An 18,296-nucleotide genomic window follows, 5' to 3' on the forward strand; every position below is an offset into this window, starting at 1 on the left:
TTCCCTCACAGCTCAGCCTGGCAACTTACGAGAGGCCTTTTTTGATCAGGACATCGTCTTCTTTACAAAGACCCATGAGAGCCCAGAGAGAGGCTTGCCGCAGGTGATAGGGTATGCCTGGGAGTATGTCTTTCGACAGCATTTCGACAGCAAACTAGACGATCAGGAGGAGTCAGAGGATCTGGCGGTGTGGCAGTTCTTTATAGAGAGCATCTCAGATCGATACACAGTCGTGAGGAGAGACCATCGGGCCAGATATCTTTGGGTACGGATCAGGAGACCCCCCCTGAGAGACTTGTTTATTGCAGTATGCTACTTTCCCCCGAGACAGTCTCGTTATGCCTCAAATGGACCAGGACAGTCACCTTTTAAGGATTTGTCAGCCGATGTATTGGAGTACTCACGCCGCGGAGAGGTCATCCTTTTAGGAGACTTCAACGCGAGGACATCAGACAGACAGGCAGAGATTTTGGACTTTGCTGAGGATCCAGTCTTAGTTCCAGCTGCCCCAGATGAGAGTTTTCCACGCTTATCTTCAGATAGAGGGGTAGAGGTGACAGATCAGGAACATCGCCTATTGGAGCTTCTCTCATCGCATGGCATGGTCATTTATAATGGACTTCGACAGTGGCCGCATTCATCCACAGCCACATGTTTTCCCTTCGCGGGTGGTGGTACGAGCGTCATTGATTACGTCTTGGGTCCCCCGACTTTAATCCCTTTTGTACATAACCTCACAGTCGACCCTTTTATGCCTTCAGCCGATCATGCACGTCTGCACTTTATTCTTACCCAGATTCCTCATGCCCCCCCTTCTAGACATCATGAGCGTCAGCCATACTATGAGGTTCATTTTGACCACCAGTTCGTTGATATTTATAGCCAGCACCTGAGTAGTCTTCTCCGTCCGCACCTTCTCGATGCCCTACCCTCCACACAGGATCGGTGGCACCTTGTACATACCTCCATCATCTCGGCAGCCCACAAGTCCTTCCCCGTCACTTGCCACACATCCGGTCCTCCACCAGTCGGTCTTGTGCCTTGTAATGGATGGTATGATGAGGAGTGTAAAGAACTCCGCAGGAAGCTTCGCCTTGAGACACAGGAGAAGTCTCCCCTCCTCATTGAGACCAAGAAGAGTTACAAGCGTTTGGTGCGACGCAAAAAGCGCCAATTTCTAGCCCGGAATGAGGAGGAGCTGAGAAGTTTACTTTTCAGCTGTGATTCCAAGGAATTCTGGAAGAAATTCCTTCGCTTGAAATCTCAAACTCCTCTTACAGACCCGCAGGTTTGGCTTGCCTATACTTCCACTTTATATGATAGTCCAGACCAGCCACAGATCGACTTATCCCATGTGCCTAGACCCACCTCCTTTGCCTTATTCTCATCCAATAGTGTCCGAGCAGCAGCTCATCATTTGAAGACTGGGAGAGCTAAGGACCATGATGGATTGCAAGCGGAGTATGTAATCCATGGGATTGATGCCTTAGCTACAGTCCTCTCCCGTCTTTTTAACGAGTCCATTTGTACAGGTCTTCCACCTAGTTGGCTAGAAAATACTATAGTACCCATACTCAAGTCGGGGGATCCTTTGGAGGCGTCGAACTACAGGACCATTATGATTGGCCATGTCATGGCCAAGATTTATGCAACCATTCTGGAAGGACATATAAATGACCATGCCGAGGCGACAAGCATGAGAGCTAGAGGGCAGGCAGGATTTCGTGCAGAGCACTCGACTCTAGATCATATCTTCACACTCAGGGCTTTGATTGAGGAGGCGAAGTCACGTAAGCAACGGCTCTATTGTTTCTTCGTGGACTTCAGAAAGGCATTTGACACTGTGCCGCGTTTCAGACTCTTCCAGCGACTTCGTGACTTGGGATTCAATGGGGAGATTCAATGGGCGATCATGGCCTTGTATGAGAGAGTCACAGGTAGAGTCAGGACACGGGCGGGGCTGTCGGGGGAAGTACGCAGTACGATAGGGGTGAAGCAGGGGTGTCCTTTGTCTCCGACACTCTTTGGTCTCTATATCGATGAGTTAGAGATGTACATACAGACGATGGGTGGCACAGGTTCTTTACTGGCAGGATCCACGATACCGATTCTCCTCTATGCAGATGACGTGGTTCTTATTTCTTCCTCCCAGCAGGGTTTACAGGCACATCTCCATGCACTCCACAGCTTTTGTCAGGACAGAGGGTTGTCTGTAAACCTTGGGAAGACCAAAGTCATGGTCTTCAACACGTCATACCAGGTTTATAGGAGAGGCGAGTTCTCTTTCACATTTGATGGGCAGGAGGTGGAGCTAGTCAGGGAGTATACATATTTGGGTGCCACATTTAGAGGTCCAGTCTTCATCATGACGCATGCAGCACGAGATAGGATCAGTAGAGGGTATGCCGCCTTGGCTCTTCTCGAGAGGCAGTGTGCACAGTCACATTTTCAGCATCCCGACACAAGTCCTTACTTTTCGATACGCTGGTGAGACCTGCAGCCATGTATGCTAGCCCCTTTTGGGCAGGAGATCTCAGTGTTGCAGATTGGAGACGAGTAGAGAGGTTACAAATCATCATGTTCTCCAGATTGATCAGAGCGAAGCCCACGGTACTGCATCAGATTACGTTCGCAGAGTTCGGAGCTACACCCCTAGCGCTAGATGCAGCATTTCAGTCAGTTACATACTTGCATAGGATCAGGGCGCTCGGAGACTCAACAACAGGCAGAGCACGATTACCGTGGCTAGCACTGACATCCTCGCAGATGTTAGCGGAGAGAGGTCATACTTTTTGTTGGTACCACACACTCTCCACATGGCTCACCTCGCTGGGCTTGGATATGGATAGGCTGCCACCATTTCGATACAGCATAGATGCCCCTCGCCTCCCTCTCACTCGACATGAGCTCAGCCAGGTTATCAGGGCAGATTTGTTGCAGCTACACACGTTTCGCACTTGGGTTCATCCCACAGAGCTTCCTACGAAGATGGCCACATATCGTGACCATTTTCTCAGGATTTCAGAGGATGGCTTCATCATATCCCCAGGATATATCGGCGTTCATATGTCGCACTCACTCAGGATTGCCTTGGGCCAGCTCAGGGTATCTTCCCACAGATTAGACGTTGAGGCCGGCAGGATGCGTCGTACAGCTACCGGACATAGACCCAGGCGAGAGACTAGGATATGCCCTTGTTGCACTATGGGGGAGGTGGAGACTCAGGAGCACTTTGTTTGCAGATGCCCTTTATATTATGAGATCCGTGGCAGATTTCACTGTTTATTTGGGCACGGATTTGGACCTCTCTCTCGGATTATGGAGTATGAGGATCAGTATTGCTTAGCGTTGTTCATCAGGGAGATCACCAGATACAGAGAGAGATTCCTCAGAGAGCACCGTCGCATCCCTACCAGAGACCTGGTTATTCATGAGGAGCAGGACAAGGCGCAGGACCATGAGCACAGAGATAGCCCATCTTGCCAGAGAGCACCGATGGTTCCACCTCGAGGATGTACATATGACATGATCCGGCAGCACCACAGGATGATCTTACACAGAGGCCGTACCCGTCACTTTATTTCTAGACGACGGAGGATGATGGCAGATTTTCGGAGGAGATTGCTCCATGGAGACTTGGCACCGCCAGCAGCCCACTTGACACTTGCCCAGATCTTCACACTCATGGCAGGAGGCATGGTCGATGGCCATGACTTCCATCATTTCTTTGGATCACAGACCCCTTAGGGAAGACGATGTTCCTCATATTTCATATTTTACATTTTGTATCTAGGCATTTTTGGTACTCTATTTCATTTCATTTTGTATCTAGGATTTTTGTAGCCATTTTTGGCATCTTAGCTGTATTACGATGAGGCCACCTAGTTGGCGCATCGTTGATGATGTATTTTCCTTTCGGATGATTTTGTGTCCCATAGACCATGTATGGCCTTCCGTGGACCTTTAATAAAATTTCTTTCTTTCTCTCTCTCTCTCTCTCTCTCTCTCTCTCTCTCTCAGTCTAGCCGACGACGCGGACGTGAGCGAGAGCCAGAGCCACGACAGCTGCGCCAGCAGACAGACTCACACATCCAGGTCCATGACATCTTGTCTCTGCTCTCTGCCCGCCCCACCAGGGTTACCGTTGCCCTCATCCACAAGGCCACCCGCCACCCCCGACGACCGAGCTCGACTAGGCCGCGTGACGTCAGAGGCCAATCATCTATCACAGGGTTTTTTCCGACCTCCCATTTGACGGCCCCTCTATGATTGGTCTCTGACGATCACCACCTGCACATGTATACTGTATCTCCCCCCTCTACCCCATTTTTGGTGCCCCCCCCTTATTTTTGTATCATCTGGAGGTAGACACATATTTTTTGTATCAGGACTAGACACACAGTCCTTCATAACCTCTTTTTTGTTGAAACGGTTGGCTGGCCCGTTTTGAGACTGCCACCGTTATGCTCATTGTGTCAGTTATCTTTAGTCTCATAGACCTTCACGGTCTCCCGAAGACTTTAATAAACTTTCTTTCTTTCTTTCTTTCTCTCTCTCTCTCTCTCTTCTCTAGTCTCTCACATGCAAGACCTGGTTAGCACCTAGTGAGCTTCCTGTGCTTCTACAAAGAGCAATGTGAAAGGAGGGCTTCATTGACAAACCAGGCTACACACGGATCTACCTCCCCCACTCCTTGAGGATCTCCATCCCAGAAACTTCGTGTTTCCTCTCACCGATTACGGATTGGTACGCGATAGGTTGAATGCATACCTAGGGAGGTATTGCACTGTTCCATCTACAGGAGGTTGAAACAAAAGAGCATTTTGCTTTCAGATGTCCTATGTACTATGCGATCCGAGGCCGCCACCATTGTCTTTCCAAAGGATTCCAACATCTCCAGCCTCTTGGTTCATCTGGACCAGAGATGAGTAACGATCTTCCTTCGTGAGGCTGTACACATAGAGACCAACTGCTCGGGTCACAAAGACGAGATCGTTAGATTCAGCTAGAGTCCACTCAAAGGGTGATTACTGACTATATCCAGTCCCAGTGGATGCCCGGAGCGAGAGATGTGACCAACTCGCCAGCATGTTGACACACAAATGAGGCTTGGGGATCGTCCCTCCATGTTGGCTGGACCAGGGACACTTCCAACAGAGGTGACAGTGGCACTTGTCCAACGGAGAGCTACTGCGAGGATACCATGTCGGACCCTGTAGGTTGATCAACATCAGCACTCTATCATCGGTTTTACCCCCAGCATGTCTTTCATGTCTTGTGCATGCCTTTTGTGTGTCATACATGTCTTGTGTATGACTTATCTTTTCTCCTACTTTGCATACCTTCAATGCCTTCCAAGCACTTGTTAACAGCACTCATGAAATCTTCACGAGTCAGACAACAATGAGCATAACATTCTGAACCACTTGGAACTCCCTTAACAGATTGACAGGATTTCTGATAGATAAAATCTCCTAGGAAACAATAAAACAGAGCTTCAAAACACTACAAGATGATTTTTGAGATTGGAAGATAAGTTCCAATTCATTCTTCAAATGCCATCCAAGGAGAAGCTTCAAATGTGGGAGAGCAAAAAACGCCACCGGGTGTCATAAGGATGCACATAAAAGCAAAATAAAAAATATACAACCATCAATGCGGATGGCTCTTAGAAAATTCTCTTCGGATATTCCTATGTTAACTTGAAGAATATACCTCTTGGACAAATCAAGTGGATTTTCAGATGTTTTATTGATATTTTGGTGATAGCAACATTGAAAACGTGTTATGATTTTCAGACTTACCAACTGCTGACCACCTCCCTTCCGAGTTAAAGCAGCTTGAACAATATGCCGAGCTACTGGAGGAGAACTTTCAAGCAGAAGCTCAGCTCCTTGCTTAGCTGCACATTAATTCCTGTTAGAATACCCCATGACATGAACAGCACAGCAGAATTGTGGCGTACTTTAAGTTACGAGAAGGACGTAAGGGGAACAGTACACATTCCAATACACCCAAGTGCATCAATCGCATCTTGCTTTTCAATGCTTTCACTGTCTTCCAAACTTCTCACAGTTGTATCTACAATGTTAATTATCTTCATGGCATCTGCATGAAAGGTAGCATAATATGTTAATTCAGAAAAGACACTATTTCACTTTCCACATGGATCACATAATGTCCACCTGAATAAACCTCTAAGAAGTGTCAACTTGTGCAACAGGAGGCTTAAATTGTCTCTAATAAATCTAACTTTTCAAATGACATCAGACAAACACAAAATCGTCTCTTTTTTATTGCTTGACTAACTTATTAGTTTTACTCTTTCCTTGTAGTGCTGGCTGGGGAGGGGGGGAGAAAGATACAGATTCTTCCTAAGTGCTCAATCTTCTCCCTCCAGGATTTTTAGCATTGCTTATAGATTTATCCTGATGGTGATAACTTTTAGAACAGCCTGCAGACTAAGTTTTTTTGGCTGTAGCTTTACACCCACATGGATCATGATATCATCGTAGGGCCACACAAGAAGTCTGTATGTTTCCTTATAAAGTTTGAAGAAAATAAGGTTCCACCACATGTCAACTATGAGGACGACTCATGTCCTTCTGAAATATGTCAACATCTCTGTTTATAATTATTTTCTTGTTCATTACTTCCTCCGCCAGATGTGCCTCGTTATCCGAGGATTTGGCAATCCTTTTTACAAGGTTTGGCAATACAAGCACATCAAAACACTTTATTTGGGACCACCAAATTTTGGGCTGCCAGTGTCTCGTATTTGCTTTTCCATAGTCATGTGATGATACCGCTATGCACTTTGGACCCTCAGATATATGGGCAGCACTCTTGTACATCGGCTAAGAACCTCCTTTAATAAAATATGGATAGATTAGCTGAGTCAAACAGAAAACTAATGCATAGCTTCATGCATACCGTCTTTTCGAACTGAAGATGGCATGGGCCCCTCTGGAGAAATTAATCGAGCACCAATTGATATTGACCGTGAGTGCACCAAGGGATCCAGACTATTGTTTCTGTGAAATACACACACTTTGGATTAAGATGGGCTCTCATTAGCTGGACATTATTCAAAAAAAAAAGAGCCTGTGCAGGAAAAAAGCCATGACTCTTAGACTCACGTATTACACACCCCATAATGGAAATCAGCTGGTGAAGGAAACCTCCCTCCATGAGAAATCCTGCACCGTCAGGTGTCACAGCAATCTGCACCCAGTGAAAGAAAATACAAGCTTCTAGAGAATCAGCAAACTTCTAAATATCGACCAACTAGATGTGCAATAGAATAATACATCTAAAGCCAAAATTATCTCTGTTTGCAAAAGTGCCTACTATTATTGATGGTTCTTTTCAATTTGTCGATTATAGTGTGATTTATTGCATCTTGTCAGGTGGTATCCAAATCTGCCGCAGGATGAGCATTTCTCAAGGTACAAACATTTTCCATTGTCCATTTTATTTGAGCTTTGGTCTAGGGAATGATCAAATTCATACTAAAAGCCAGGATTTTCAGTACTTTAGTCCGTTCTCCCTTCTTCATGACTTGGGACTCAGGTGCTTAGCTCTCTCTTACACGGCCTCAGGTCTTTCATGAGAGACGAGACTCTTCTTGAGCCTTATCGATCTGATGACACTACTCTGTGGACGATGTTCCTTCCTCCCCTTTTGGAGCTTTTCATGCCTCTGTGGATTCTTCTGGATCCCAGGTTCACACTTCTCACACCTTGGCCAATATATGGAGAGACACTATACATACACTGATGGCCATTTGGGCGAGCATGCGGGGATCATCTTGGGCAGATTTTGCTAAAAGGGCTACGTTTTGTAGAGGGTGGAGGGGATCCCCCTTCTTCTCTGAGTCTACTGCAGGGTTGAGTTGGCATTTTCAGCCGTTGTTTTCCACCTCTTTCTAAGGAGTGTTTTTTCTCATGCATTGCATGATGTATTACCGCTTTGAGCTTTCTCTTGCAGATTTTGTTCATACTTAATGGGAGTCATTTTTTTGGAAAAGAAAAATCATATTAAAGTGGTATGTGGAGGGGGAATTGTGTTTGTGTCCTGTATTGGTTAAGTGTCATATCAAAGATATATGGGAGTGGTCTACTCTTAGCATAAGGGGGTGCACTATAAGGTTAGAAATATATGATGCGAAGGCAAGTCATCCCATGACATAATACACCACGCTATGGCCACCTCAGCATGTGTATGGCCACCACTACAGCCCATTATACATGGGCAGATAATGAGTGGTATTGTTATGCTCAAGCTGAGGTAACATGACCTTGGAAGGGTCAATCAACATTTTTTGTTAGAGGACTGACAATTGTAATGCCTTTATGTATATGGTCAAAGGGACTCAATGTCAAGGTCATCGGTGAGGGTGATTTGTGTGACTAGGCTGGTCTAAAAGCCTAGATCTAGGTGTTCCTAATTAATAATTGGCCTAGGGGAAAATGGTTTAAAGGAATCGCAAGAAGGGGTAAAAAAGGAACATCTAAGTAACCACAGACCTATGGGCCAACCCAAAAAAGTAGGAGATCTTCTCGGCTGCAAACTGGACCATAGGCACGTCCAAAACCTGGAACGGACCTCTTGGGACTCTGATCATTTGCCAATGAATCCCATCTAGACTCCCGTCCATCTCTGGGTCTCTCAGTGAGTGCCTGAAGTAGGCCCCAAGCCCTAAACGGAAGAAACTAGGCTGCTTGCTGTCTCGCTGAATCATCATCCTCAAAGGGACCCTAGTTTGAGAAAACTGACCCAACCAACTGCTGTCCATCCACATGTGGAGTCCCTCCCACCAAGACTCAGGGATGACTAGGTCAATCTCCAATCTCACTCATCCACTGCCTTGCCCCTCGCATATGCGCCCTATCTCCAAATCTCGCCTTTGCCTCCATGGGTAATCTGCTCCATCTGCCAAAGAAGCACGCTAGGCCACTGTCCCACAGTCCCCATCCAATGTGAGTCCGCTGTCCTAGCATACGCCCATCCTAATCCCTTATCTCCGGGTGCCAAATGAGAGGCTGACGCTTGAACTCCTCTCTGCAATGGGGCTGAGCACGGATGAGACCCCCCTGCTAATCTATGCCATACCCTATAGAGGCTCCTCATCATAGGGGAGCCCTTCCCCGTAAAGGAAGCCTCTGAGAAGATCCATCTATGTGAATGCTGCCATTGCCCCCCAATGCATGGGGTGTTCCTAAGAAGCCCTTGTTGTAAGAGGAGCTTCCAGGGCTCTGTACCCCGGGTGAGGCCGCGTACCACCAACTTGCCCAAGAGGGCTCTACTCTGCATCTCCGGATCAATGATACTCAAGCCTCCCAATGCCTACGGCATAATCACCATCTACCAAGCCACCCGAGCTCTGGTGTTCCTCGTGCCGTTCGAACCTGCCCAAAGGAAATTCCGAACCAAGCGTCGGAGTTGTCTAATGCAACTCTGTGAAAGCACCAACAGGAGGCAATGTACCATGCCGTGGCAAGAAGGACATGGTTTGCTACTAAGGCACAACCCGCTAGGGAGAGTTTGATCCAGCTCCAACAGAGAAGCTTGCGTCGAACACTCTCAAGAACTAGGGCGATCTGTTGCTCTACTTTAATATCAATACCCACCTGGCACCCGAGGTATCTCGTTGCCTGGCCCCACGGGATCCAACAGAAGCCAAAGGCACTCCCAAACTCTCGGATCTCCTGTGTCTTCTCATAGCCTGTGAAGAAACCAATGGATTTTGTCCACTTGATCCGTGCACCAGAGGCCTCACAATGAATAGCCAGAGCTCTCCAGACTCTCTCCAAGCTCGTTGTGGTGCCCTCTACATACAAGGTTGTGTCATCTGTAAACTTGGAATCGAACAGCTCCTCCTCCTATCTGATTGGGAGCCTCAACACTGTGAGGCCCGCCACCTGCGATCTCAAGTAGTAGCACAATACCTCCAAAGGAAGAGAAAGGGAGCTAGGGGACAGCCCTGGCGGACCGAGCACGAGAGAGAGAAGGCCTCGCCCATGTGTCCACCTATAAGCATCTGACTAGAGCTCCTGGCATAGAGCATAGAGACTCCTCTAATCCAACTATTTGAGAAACCCAACCTCTACATAGTGCCCTCTAGGAAAGACCACTTCACCTTGTCGTAAGCCTTCTCAAAATCCTAGAGAAGAATGGCCAAAGGCTGTGACTCCTCCTTGGCCCAATCCACTTCCTCCCAAAACATGAAAATGTTGTCCGGGATGCTACGCTCCTGTACAAAGCCAGCCTATGTATCATGAATGATGTCGGTAAGATGAGGCCGCAACCGCAAGCTCAAGATCATAGCAAGGATCTTGTATGCGGTGTCCAGCAGGGTGATCGGTCTCCACTGCTGGATGTCTGACCTATCTCCCCCCTTCGGGATCAAACAAATCCATTCCCTGCTCAAGGACTGAGGAAGGGAATCCATGTTGAAAATCTTCTGGCAGGCTGAGCGGAAAGACCTGGCAATGATCTCCCACAAGTTACAAAAGAAGGCCGGAGTCAAACCATCTTTGCCAAGACACTTCTGGGTCAGGAGGGCCTTCAGGGCTTCTCAAAGCTCCTCGTCCGCCGTGAAAGGCTCCTCCAATCTCCTACACAACTCCCTCGAGACTATTGTCGGAACATAGTCCCAAACTAACTCACGGACCACAAGGCAAGCTGGAGTCACCCTTTCCGCTTGAAAGAGCTGGCTGTAGAAATCTGTGGTTAGCTTTAAAATCTCTTGTGGATCAATGTGCAAGATACCTTGCGGGTCCTGTAATCGCTGTAGTTGTGTGCCTATCAATCGAGGCCCAGTGGTCTAAAAAAACTGCTTCGTCATCCTATCCCGCTGCTGAACCTAGTGGGCCCAGGTGGAGTGGTAGGAAAACTCAGCCCGCCAAACCTCCGTGTCCTAGAGCCCAAGGCACACGCTCTCAAATCTATCACTAAGCCACTGGGATCATGGGTCCTGTTCCCTGAGCCTCTATATGGAGGCAAGGTCTCGTCGCAGTGCATGCTCGCACTCCTAAAGAGCCCTCCTCTGTCTAAGGGCGTAGACTACGACTCTTGGCTGCTCCTCTAAATCGCATCTGCCACACAAGAAGCCTAGCCCTTGCAGACTATTGACTTTGACTGCTACAAATTATGTAATAACCAGCTGAACCTCGTCATCTTACAGTAGGTCCTCTAGAATGCAGACCCCCTTTTGGGAAAGACCACGGCGAGGCTACTCTAGGTGTAATACTGTTGGAGAGTGGTCTGACATCGTGGTGCCTGCTAGAATCCCTGTAGAGCCACCTCTGAGGAGTGCCCAGTCCCCGCATAGAAGCGATCCAGCCTCTCAAGCAATCCATCATGTCACCTTTGGCCGAATGAGAAGAGAAGGCTGCCAAGAATCCTGCTGAACTCTAGCTCTCTCCACGGGTCTCTGCCGTTGTGATCGTGACGATGAACTGCTCCCAAGTGCTCAGCTCTACTGCTGGCATCTTGGAAAAGGAGGCACCCCTCTGCTTGTCCTCCCTGAACTCCAGGTTGTTGAAGTCTCCCGCAACGATCCAAGAGACAACATTTGCCAAACACTCTGTCAACCTCCTCCAAAAGGCTGGACGGTGATGCCTGCACGCCAAGGCATACACATTCAGGATTCCAATCCTAGACTCTTCCATCTTGACTCCCATCCAAACTGCCTCCCCTGGGATAAGATCACCCTGATCGTAGACCTCTCGGACCAGCGCCTGGGAGACCGAGATGCAGACCCCTCCGCTCCGTCCTACGACAGGAGACCACACCTCCGGGCCTCTCCCAGGAAGAAGGTGATGACATTGTCGGATGTTTGATGCTAAGAACATGTGCTCTTGCATCAAAAGGAAGTCCATTGCTCGCCCTACCACTGCCCTCTACAACTTCTGTCAAAGGATCAAGTATTGCGGGTTGTGAAGGCCGTGCATATTCCAACTCATGAGAACAGAGAAGCAGAATATAAGGCTCACCTGTGGATGGGTGCCTGTTCCAAAAAAACTGCCTTTTGTGACTTTGAGGGGGGTTTGGAGAGCGAGTAGTCTATGTTCGTGCGACAGCGTACCAGGGTGGACACCGGCTCTATCCAATCTTCCGTGCCCACTGCAACATGAAGGAGACGTCCACTCCGAACATCTCAGCATACTTCTGGAGTGGCCAGTAGTGTGCCGAATCAATCCTTGCCTTAGGCGGCAATCTGATAACCCTTACTATCAAACCATAAATCGGCTTCTCCCGCGTGAAGCTCAACTGGAAGTTCACTTCAGCACCATGGGTGCGCCGAAGACCTCCTTATGCATTCAGCTTCAGTAGCTAGTCTTGTGCCGTTACAAGATCCATCCACAGTACTATCCTTGCATGCAGGAGGTGCTGAAAGGAAAAAAACTGATTTTTCAAAATAAAAAAAAAAAGAGTATCCCAAGGTTGAAAAGAAAGGGTTTCAGCCTCAGAAGCCGAGGGGTACTCAACTTTCAAAGTCATATAAAGGCAAATCCCCATTCACTCCTGAATAGATAGCTGAATTTCACAGAGATGGGAAATGCTTTAGATGTGGGAAAGAGGGGCATATGGCTGCCCAGTGCCCTGAGAAGCTTTCGGAGGAGCAGAAAAAGCCACAAGTACCACCGAGGCCAATGGTGGGAGCAGTCCTAGATGTTTTGGGTAGTACCTCTGATCCAAAGGAAAAAGAGCTTTTGCTATCATGGGGAAAGATAAGAGATCAGCAAGCATTAATCCTATTTGATCTAGGGTCTACAGACAATTTCATATTGGAAGATTTAGCCCTGAGATTAGGGATTAAAACTGAAGAGCTAGGCAGAGCTCTTAATGCTGATCAAATGTTCCAGGGGAATCCAGTGCAAGCTACTCCTTTGATTGGAAAGCTTTGTGTCCATGTGCAGAGCTATGTAGATCAGGAGGACTTCTTAATCTCTCCTCTCAAGCAGCATGATGTTGTACTTGGTACACCGTGGTTCCATCGAAAGGAAGTAGCAATAGAATACCCTGAGAGGGTGTTGAGTTTTATCCATAGGGAGAAAAACCAATGTTTAGTTGCCAGGAATAAAGGGGAGACTATCCCCATTGTATCTGATGTTACATGTGGTAAAGCAATAAAGTCTGCAATTTCCCCGTACATGGTTTTTGTAAAAGAAAAAGAGAATGATATGCATGCTGAAATGAATGATGCAGACAAAGATAAATTTCAATTTCTTGTAAACTTTAAAGATTGCTTTTCCGATGCTTTGCCAGAGGAGTTACCCCCAAAGAGACTAGAAGATCATCAGATAGAGTTAATGCCTGGTAGTGAGCCACCAAATAGACCACCTTATAGAGTCAGTGCGACTCAGAGAGGAGATTATGGCTCAGGTGCAGGACTTACTGTCCAAAGGGTTGATTCAGCTCAGCTCGTCTTCTTTTTGCTCACCAGTACTTTTAGTACAGAAGAAAGATGGTTCTTTTCAAATGTGCATTGAATAAGATGACCATCAAAAATAGATTTCCGATACCACGCATAGATGATGTGCTTGGCCAGCTCAGCGGAGCAATAGTTTTCAGTAGGATAGACTTGAAGAGTGGCTATCATCAAGTCAGAATACAACCACAAGATGTGCATAAGACAGCTTTTCGCACTACATTCGGGTTGTATGAATACTTAGTGATGCCTTTTGGGTTGACAAATGCTCCAGCTACATTCAATAGAATGATGGATCGCATCTTCCAAAAGTACAGGCATTTCAGAGGTACTTTCTTTGATGATATCCTAGTCTTTTCAAAGACAGAAGAAGAGCACACGGAACATCTTGCTTTGGTATTTCAAGAACTTTGAAATCATCAGCTTTTTACCAATAGCAAGAAAAGTGAATTCTTTTTGGAAGAGATCCATTATCTGGGGCATATAATATCCAAGAATGGGATACAGATGGATCTTGCAAAGATAGTTTTTTGGGACTTTGCTCCTACTATAGGAGATTGATCACGCATTTTGCTGATATCGCAGCTCCACTACATGACCTTACTAAGAAAAATGCAGCCTTCACATGGGGAATATCACAGAAGAAAGCATTCAATACACTCAAGGAGAAGTTGACTACAGAGCCTATTCTTGTAGTCTCGGATCTTTATCAACCTTTTGATGTTGATTGCGATGCCTGTGGAGAGTGTGTCGGGGCTGCATTACATCAAAATGGACATGTAGTAGCATACGAAAGCCGAAGATTGCGTGATGCTGAAAGATATCTGGGAATCTATGAAAAAGATTTGTTGGCTATAGTTCATGCTGTGAACACATGGAAGCATTATCTTTTGGGTGCAGATTTTACTGTTAAAATAGATCACCAAAGTCTGAGATATTTTCTAACTTAGACAAAACTTTCCGAGAAGCATATGAAATGGGCAAATATGCTGTCAATGTATCATTTTCAGATTGTCCACACTCCAGGTCTTCCTTGGATCCCCAGACAGATCGTCAAAGTGAAGTAGCAAATTCTACAGCATTGGATATGCTGAAATGCTACGTGGATGACCAAGGTTCAGACTGAGAAAAGTACCTACCATTTGTAGAGTTTGCTTACAATAATATAGTACACAGCTCTACAGGGAAAGCCCCCTTTGAGGTCATCTATGGGAAGGTGATTCTACCACCTATCCTGAGGACCAAAGACGAAATATTTACAGCTGACCAGTTTGTGAGAAACCTCCAGACAGTTTACGGCCAAGTCCGGACAGCAATTGAAAGGTCTCAAGAGAAGGATAAAAGAGCTGCAGATAAGCATCGGAGACGGTTAGATCTCAAGGAAGGGGATTGGGTACTTTTAAAGTTCGAGAAAGCTAGGCTCTGCAAGTTCAAAGGCAAACAGAAAGTGTATGCAAAGTTATCTCCAAGGTACTATGGCCCTTTCAGGGTTACAGAAAGAATAAATGAGGTTCATACAGGTTAGCATTGCCAGAGCATTGGAGGATTCACAATGCATTCCATGTGAGTCTTCTAAAGAAATTTCAGGGGCCAGAGTGGCATGTTGCCAATTTGAAATGAGCTTGAAGCTCTTGTAATATTAATTCACGTTGGATTTTGTATCAAATAGCTCCATGCTGAACTCTTTGTAACAGATTCTCTCTATGCAGCTGTATTGGATGCATCAGTCAGCCTGTTCGCAGAGATGAGAGGGCTCAGAGCAGAGGGTCAGGCCGCTTTCACGCGAGACCATGGGACTATGGATCACATACTCACACTCAGGAGTGGATTGAGGAGGCCACATCACGGAAGGAGAGGGTATACTGTTGCTTTGTGGATTTCCGCAAAGCCTTTGACATAGTACCTCGAGCTCGTCTTATCGCACGCCTACAGACACTGGGATTTGATCAGGAGATCATCTGGGCAGTCATGGCACTGTATGAAAGAGTCTCAAGCCGAGTTCGTACAGGCGCAGTGTTGGTAAACTGAAAGGAAAGGAAAGAGTGGACACAAACTCAAAATACTTGCATTACTTGCATTATGGAATGAAGAAGAGTGAGGTCCTTAAGTAGGCACCTCATACATGCTCACTGACATCACTGATGACTTCAGAGCTCCACAATCATCTCCTCAATCTGCTCCTAGATTCTCTCAATCATCCTATGTGGCTCTCCACCACCTAACTGTGCTTGTGGGCACCTAACTGTGCCTCTAGCACTCACACATAGAAACCAAGGTGTGCCTGAGGCATACACCTTGAGATATCCCAACAAACCCCCCCTCAAGGGAATGCCTCAGGCTATGTCAAGGATACATCTAGTCTCATAGTTTCTCATGCCATCTCATGGTGGTCAAGGATAAATCTATGGCTAGGTTCTCATGCTAGCAAGGGTTCCCATGGGTGTAAGGTAAACAAAAGGGATACAAAAAGACCTTCCAATGGTTATCTCCCCTGCATGTACATGCACACAATGTCTGCAGGAGGTACCATGGAGCAAAACATACACATGGCCTACATCATAAGGTGACCAGAGGTGTTTACAAAACACAATAGTTTATTTCATTCATTTTGGAGGACTATCCAGGCTGAGTACCTTGACATAAAAAGAGAGATCTGGAGCATACATAGAGATGTTTTAAAATGCAAAATCTTCAAAGGATGCCTCATCTTGTGGAGGCTCATCAACTGAAAGTAGATTTGCATTTTCTGTCTTTGCTTTGGCTCTGCAAAACTTCTCATTATGGTTGTTCTTGCCACAGTGCTTGCATGGATTAATTTTGAAGCAGTCCTTTGAAAGGTGATTTGTCTTTCCACAGTGATTGCAAGAGGTATATTTGCCCTTCTGGACTTTTACAGCATAAACAGTGTCATTGCCTTTCCTGAGCTCCATATGCCTTTCTTCTTCTTGGAGAGCAGAGATAATACCTTCAAGATTAGGATTCGGAAGATTTTTCAAAGTGGTAACTATGTGATCATATTCTTCAGGCATACTCTTAAGTAACACTGCCATAGCATCATCTGGAGTAATAGGAGAGTTGATAGAAGCTAATTGAGTCATAAGACTCCGCATATAGTTGACATGAGCTGCTAAAGTAGTACCACTAGCCATCTTCAATTCAAAGAAATAGATTTTAAGTGATAGTTTAGAGATGTGAGAGCTAGCACCAAAAATCATGTCAAGCTTCTGCCAAGCTTCGGAAGGAGACTCCAAGTCAGAGATATGGTGAATATAATCATCTCCTAAAGCAAGAGCAATGATACCATATGCTTTTTCTTCTCTAGCTGGATCCCTTGCCGGTCGTGTCAGAGTGGAGGATTCTCCAGCATTGGAGGCCGTAGAAGAAGCGGTAGGAGTAGGTTTGACAAGTCCCCATAAGTTCTCCCTCATCAATGCAAATTTCACCTTCATCTGCCATGTGTGGAAGCCCTTTCCATTGAACTTCTCTAGATTCAATAGGGTAGCCATGAGAGGGTCTAACCCAGATATTGGGCAGTGTCTATCTCTCTTACAAGGCAAAAAATAACTGAAAGACTTCCAAAATATGAGCACTTGATGTAGCAAAGACTAGTGACCAATATTCAATCAATGATGCTTCTTCTTACATGCTTCATAGAAGTGGCTAAAATGAATACTTTCCAATCAAAACCAGGTCTAGCAATTCAAAACAAAACTGAAGCCACACTTGTACTGAAGTTATTGAAAGTTTCAAAAAACCAGAAATGCTAGAGTAGCATTTTATGTAGCATCATCTTCAAAAACTTGTCCAAAACTGTCAAAACTAAAAGGCTGAACTTGGAGGGCTTGTAGCTCACTCTTCAAAGCAAGGAAAAGAGGGCTTTCTGAAGCAAAAGAAAGCTCATATACCAGAGAGGGTCCAGCACAGAGGTTGGACGAAATCGTGCGCACTTTTGCCCGGGGGAGTTGCTACAGGCTGAACCTGAGTTTTGACGATTTCTCCCTCGTTACTGAACCATCCCACTTCTAGGACCCTCGAACCAAGGCTCTTCTCTTCGACTCCTTGGTCCGACCAGCCGGTATGTATGGTAGCCCTTGTTGGGGACCTGACATGTCAGAGATAGAGTGGACACGGGTGGAGCGCTTGCAGATCCTCATGCTCTCACGGATGATCCGGGGGAAACCATCTGTACCACATCACATCATTCAGACCGAGTTTGGTGCTTCTCCACTCCATATCGATGCAGCCTTTCAAACCATCACATATCTACACCGGGTTAGATCATATGGGGACTGCACATCAGGGAGACAGAGGTTGCCGTGGTTGGCTCTCAATTCCTCCATGAGGTTAGTAGCAGAGGGAGACGAGCGATGCTGGTATGCACGGACTCGCAGATGGTTTGTGAGACAAAGGTTCCACATCGATAGGATACCTCCTTTTCAGTACAGTTTAGATGCCCCTCCGGTACTCCCACCCACCATCCCGATTGGGCCACATACCAACCAGGTCATTCGAGAGGATCTCCTGCACCTACACACCTTTAGGACCTGGTTGGAGCCGAGGGAGCTTCCAGTGAAACTGAGTTTCTACAGAGATTACTGTCTTCGCATTTCGGAGGAGGGATTCATCACACCACCGGGGTACACTGAGCTTCATATGCCTCACTCACTACGGATCTCCGTCGGACAGTTTCGGGTATCATCACACCGCCTCCGCATAGAGAGCGGCAGAGCAGAGGGGATTCCTAGGGAGCATCGCTTATGCATACTGTGCGACTGTCAGGAGGTTTAGTCGGAGAAGCATTTTATTTTCAGGTGCCCAGTGTACTACAAGATCCGAGGTCGCTACCACTTCCTCTTCA

At 46.6% G+C, this 18,296-nt stretch overlaps 1 protein-coding gene across 1 annotated transcript in view; it reads right to left on the minus strand.

The window, feature by feature from the left end:
* LOC147904766 (ARM repeat superfamily protein) overlaps positions 1 to 18,296 on the minus strand; it is a 141,228-nt gene that overhangs the window by 30,013 nt on the left and 92,919 nt on the right. The window contains exons 9-12 of the mRNA XM_087388274.1: positions 7,151 to 7,224; positions 6,934 to 7,034; positions 6,001 to 6,108; positions 5,805 to 5,902 (exon numbers count right to left, since the gene is read on the minus strand). Of these exons, the coding sequence (XP_087244400.1) occupies positions 5,805 to 5,902; positions 6,001 to 6,108; positions 6,934 to 7,034; positions 7,151 to 7,224 (381 nt within the window). The remainder of the gene's footprint in view (positions 1 to 5,804; positions 5,903 to 6,000; positions 6,109 to 6,933; positions 7,035 to 7,150; positions 7,225 to 18,296) is intronic.

This window comes from Dipteris shenzhenensis, chromosome 2, assembly GCF_047967505.1.
Source record: "Dipteris shenzhenensis isolate YYH24624 ecotype China chromosome 2, Dip_SZ_1.0, whole genome shotgun sequence".
NCBI lineage: Eukaryota > Viridiplantae > Streptophyta > Polypodiopsida > Gleicheniales > Dipteridaceae > Dipteris > Dipteris shenzhenensis.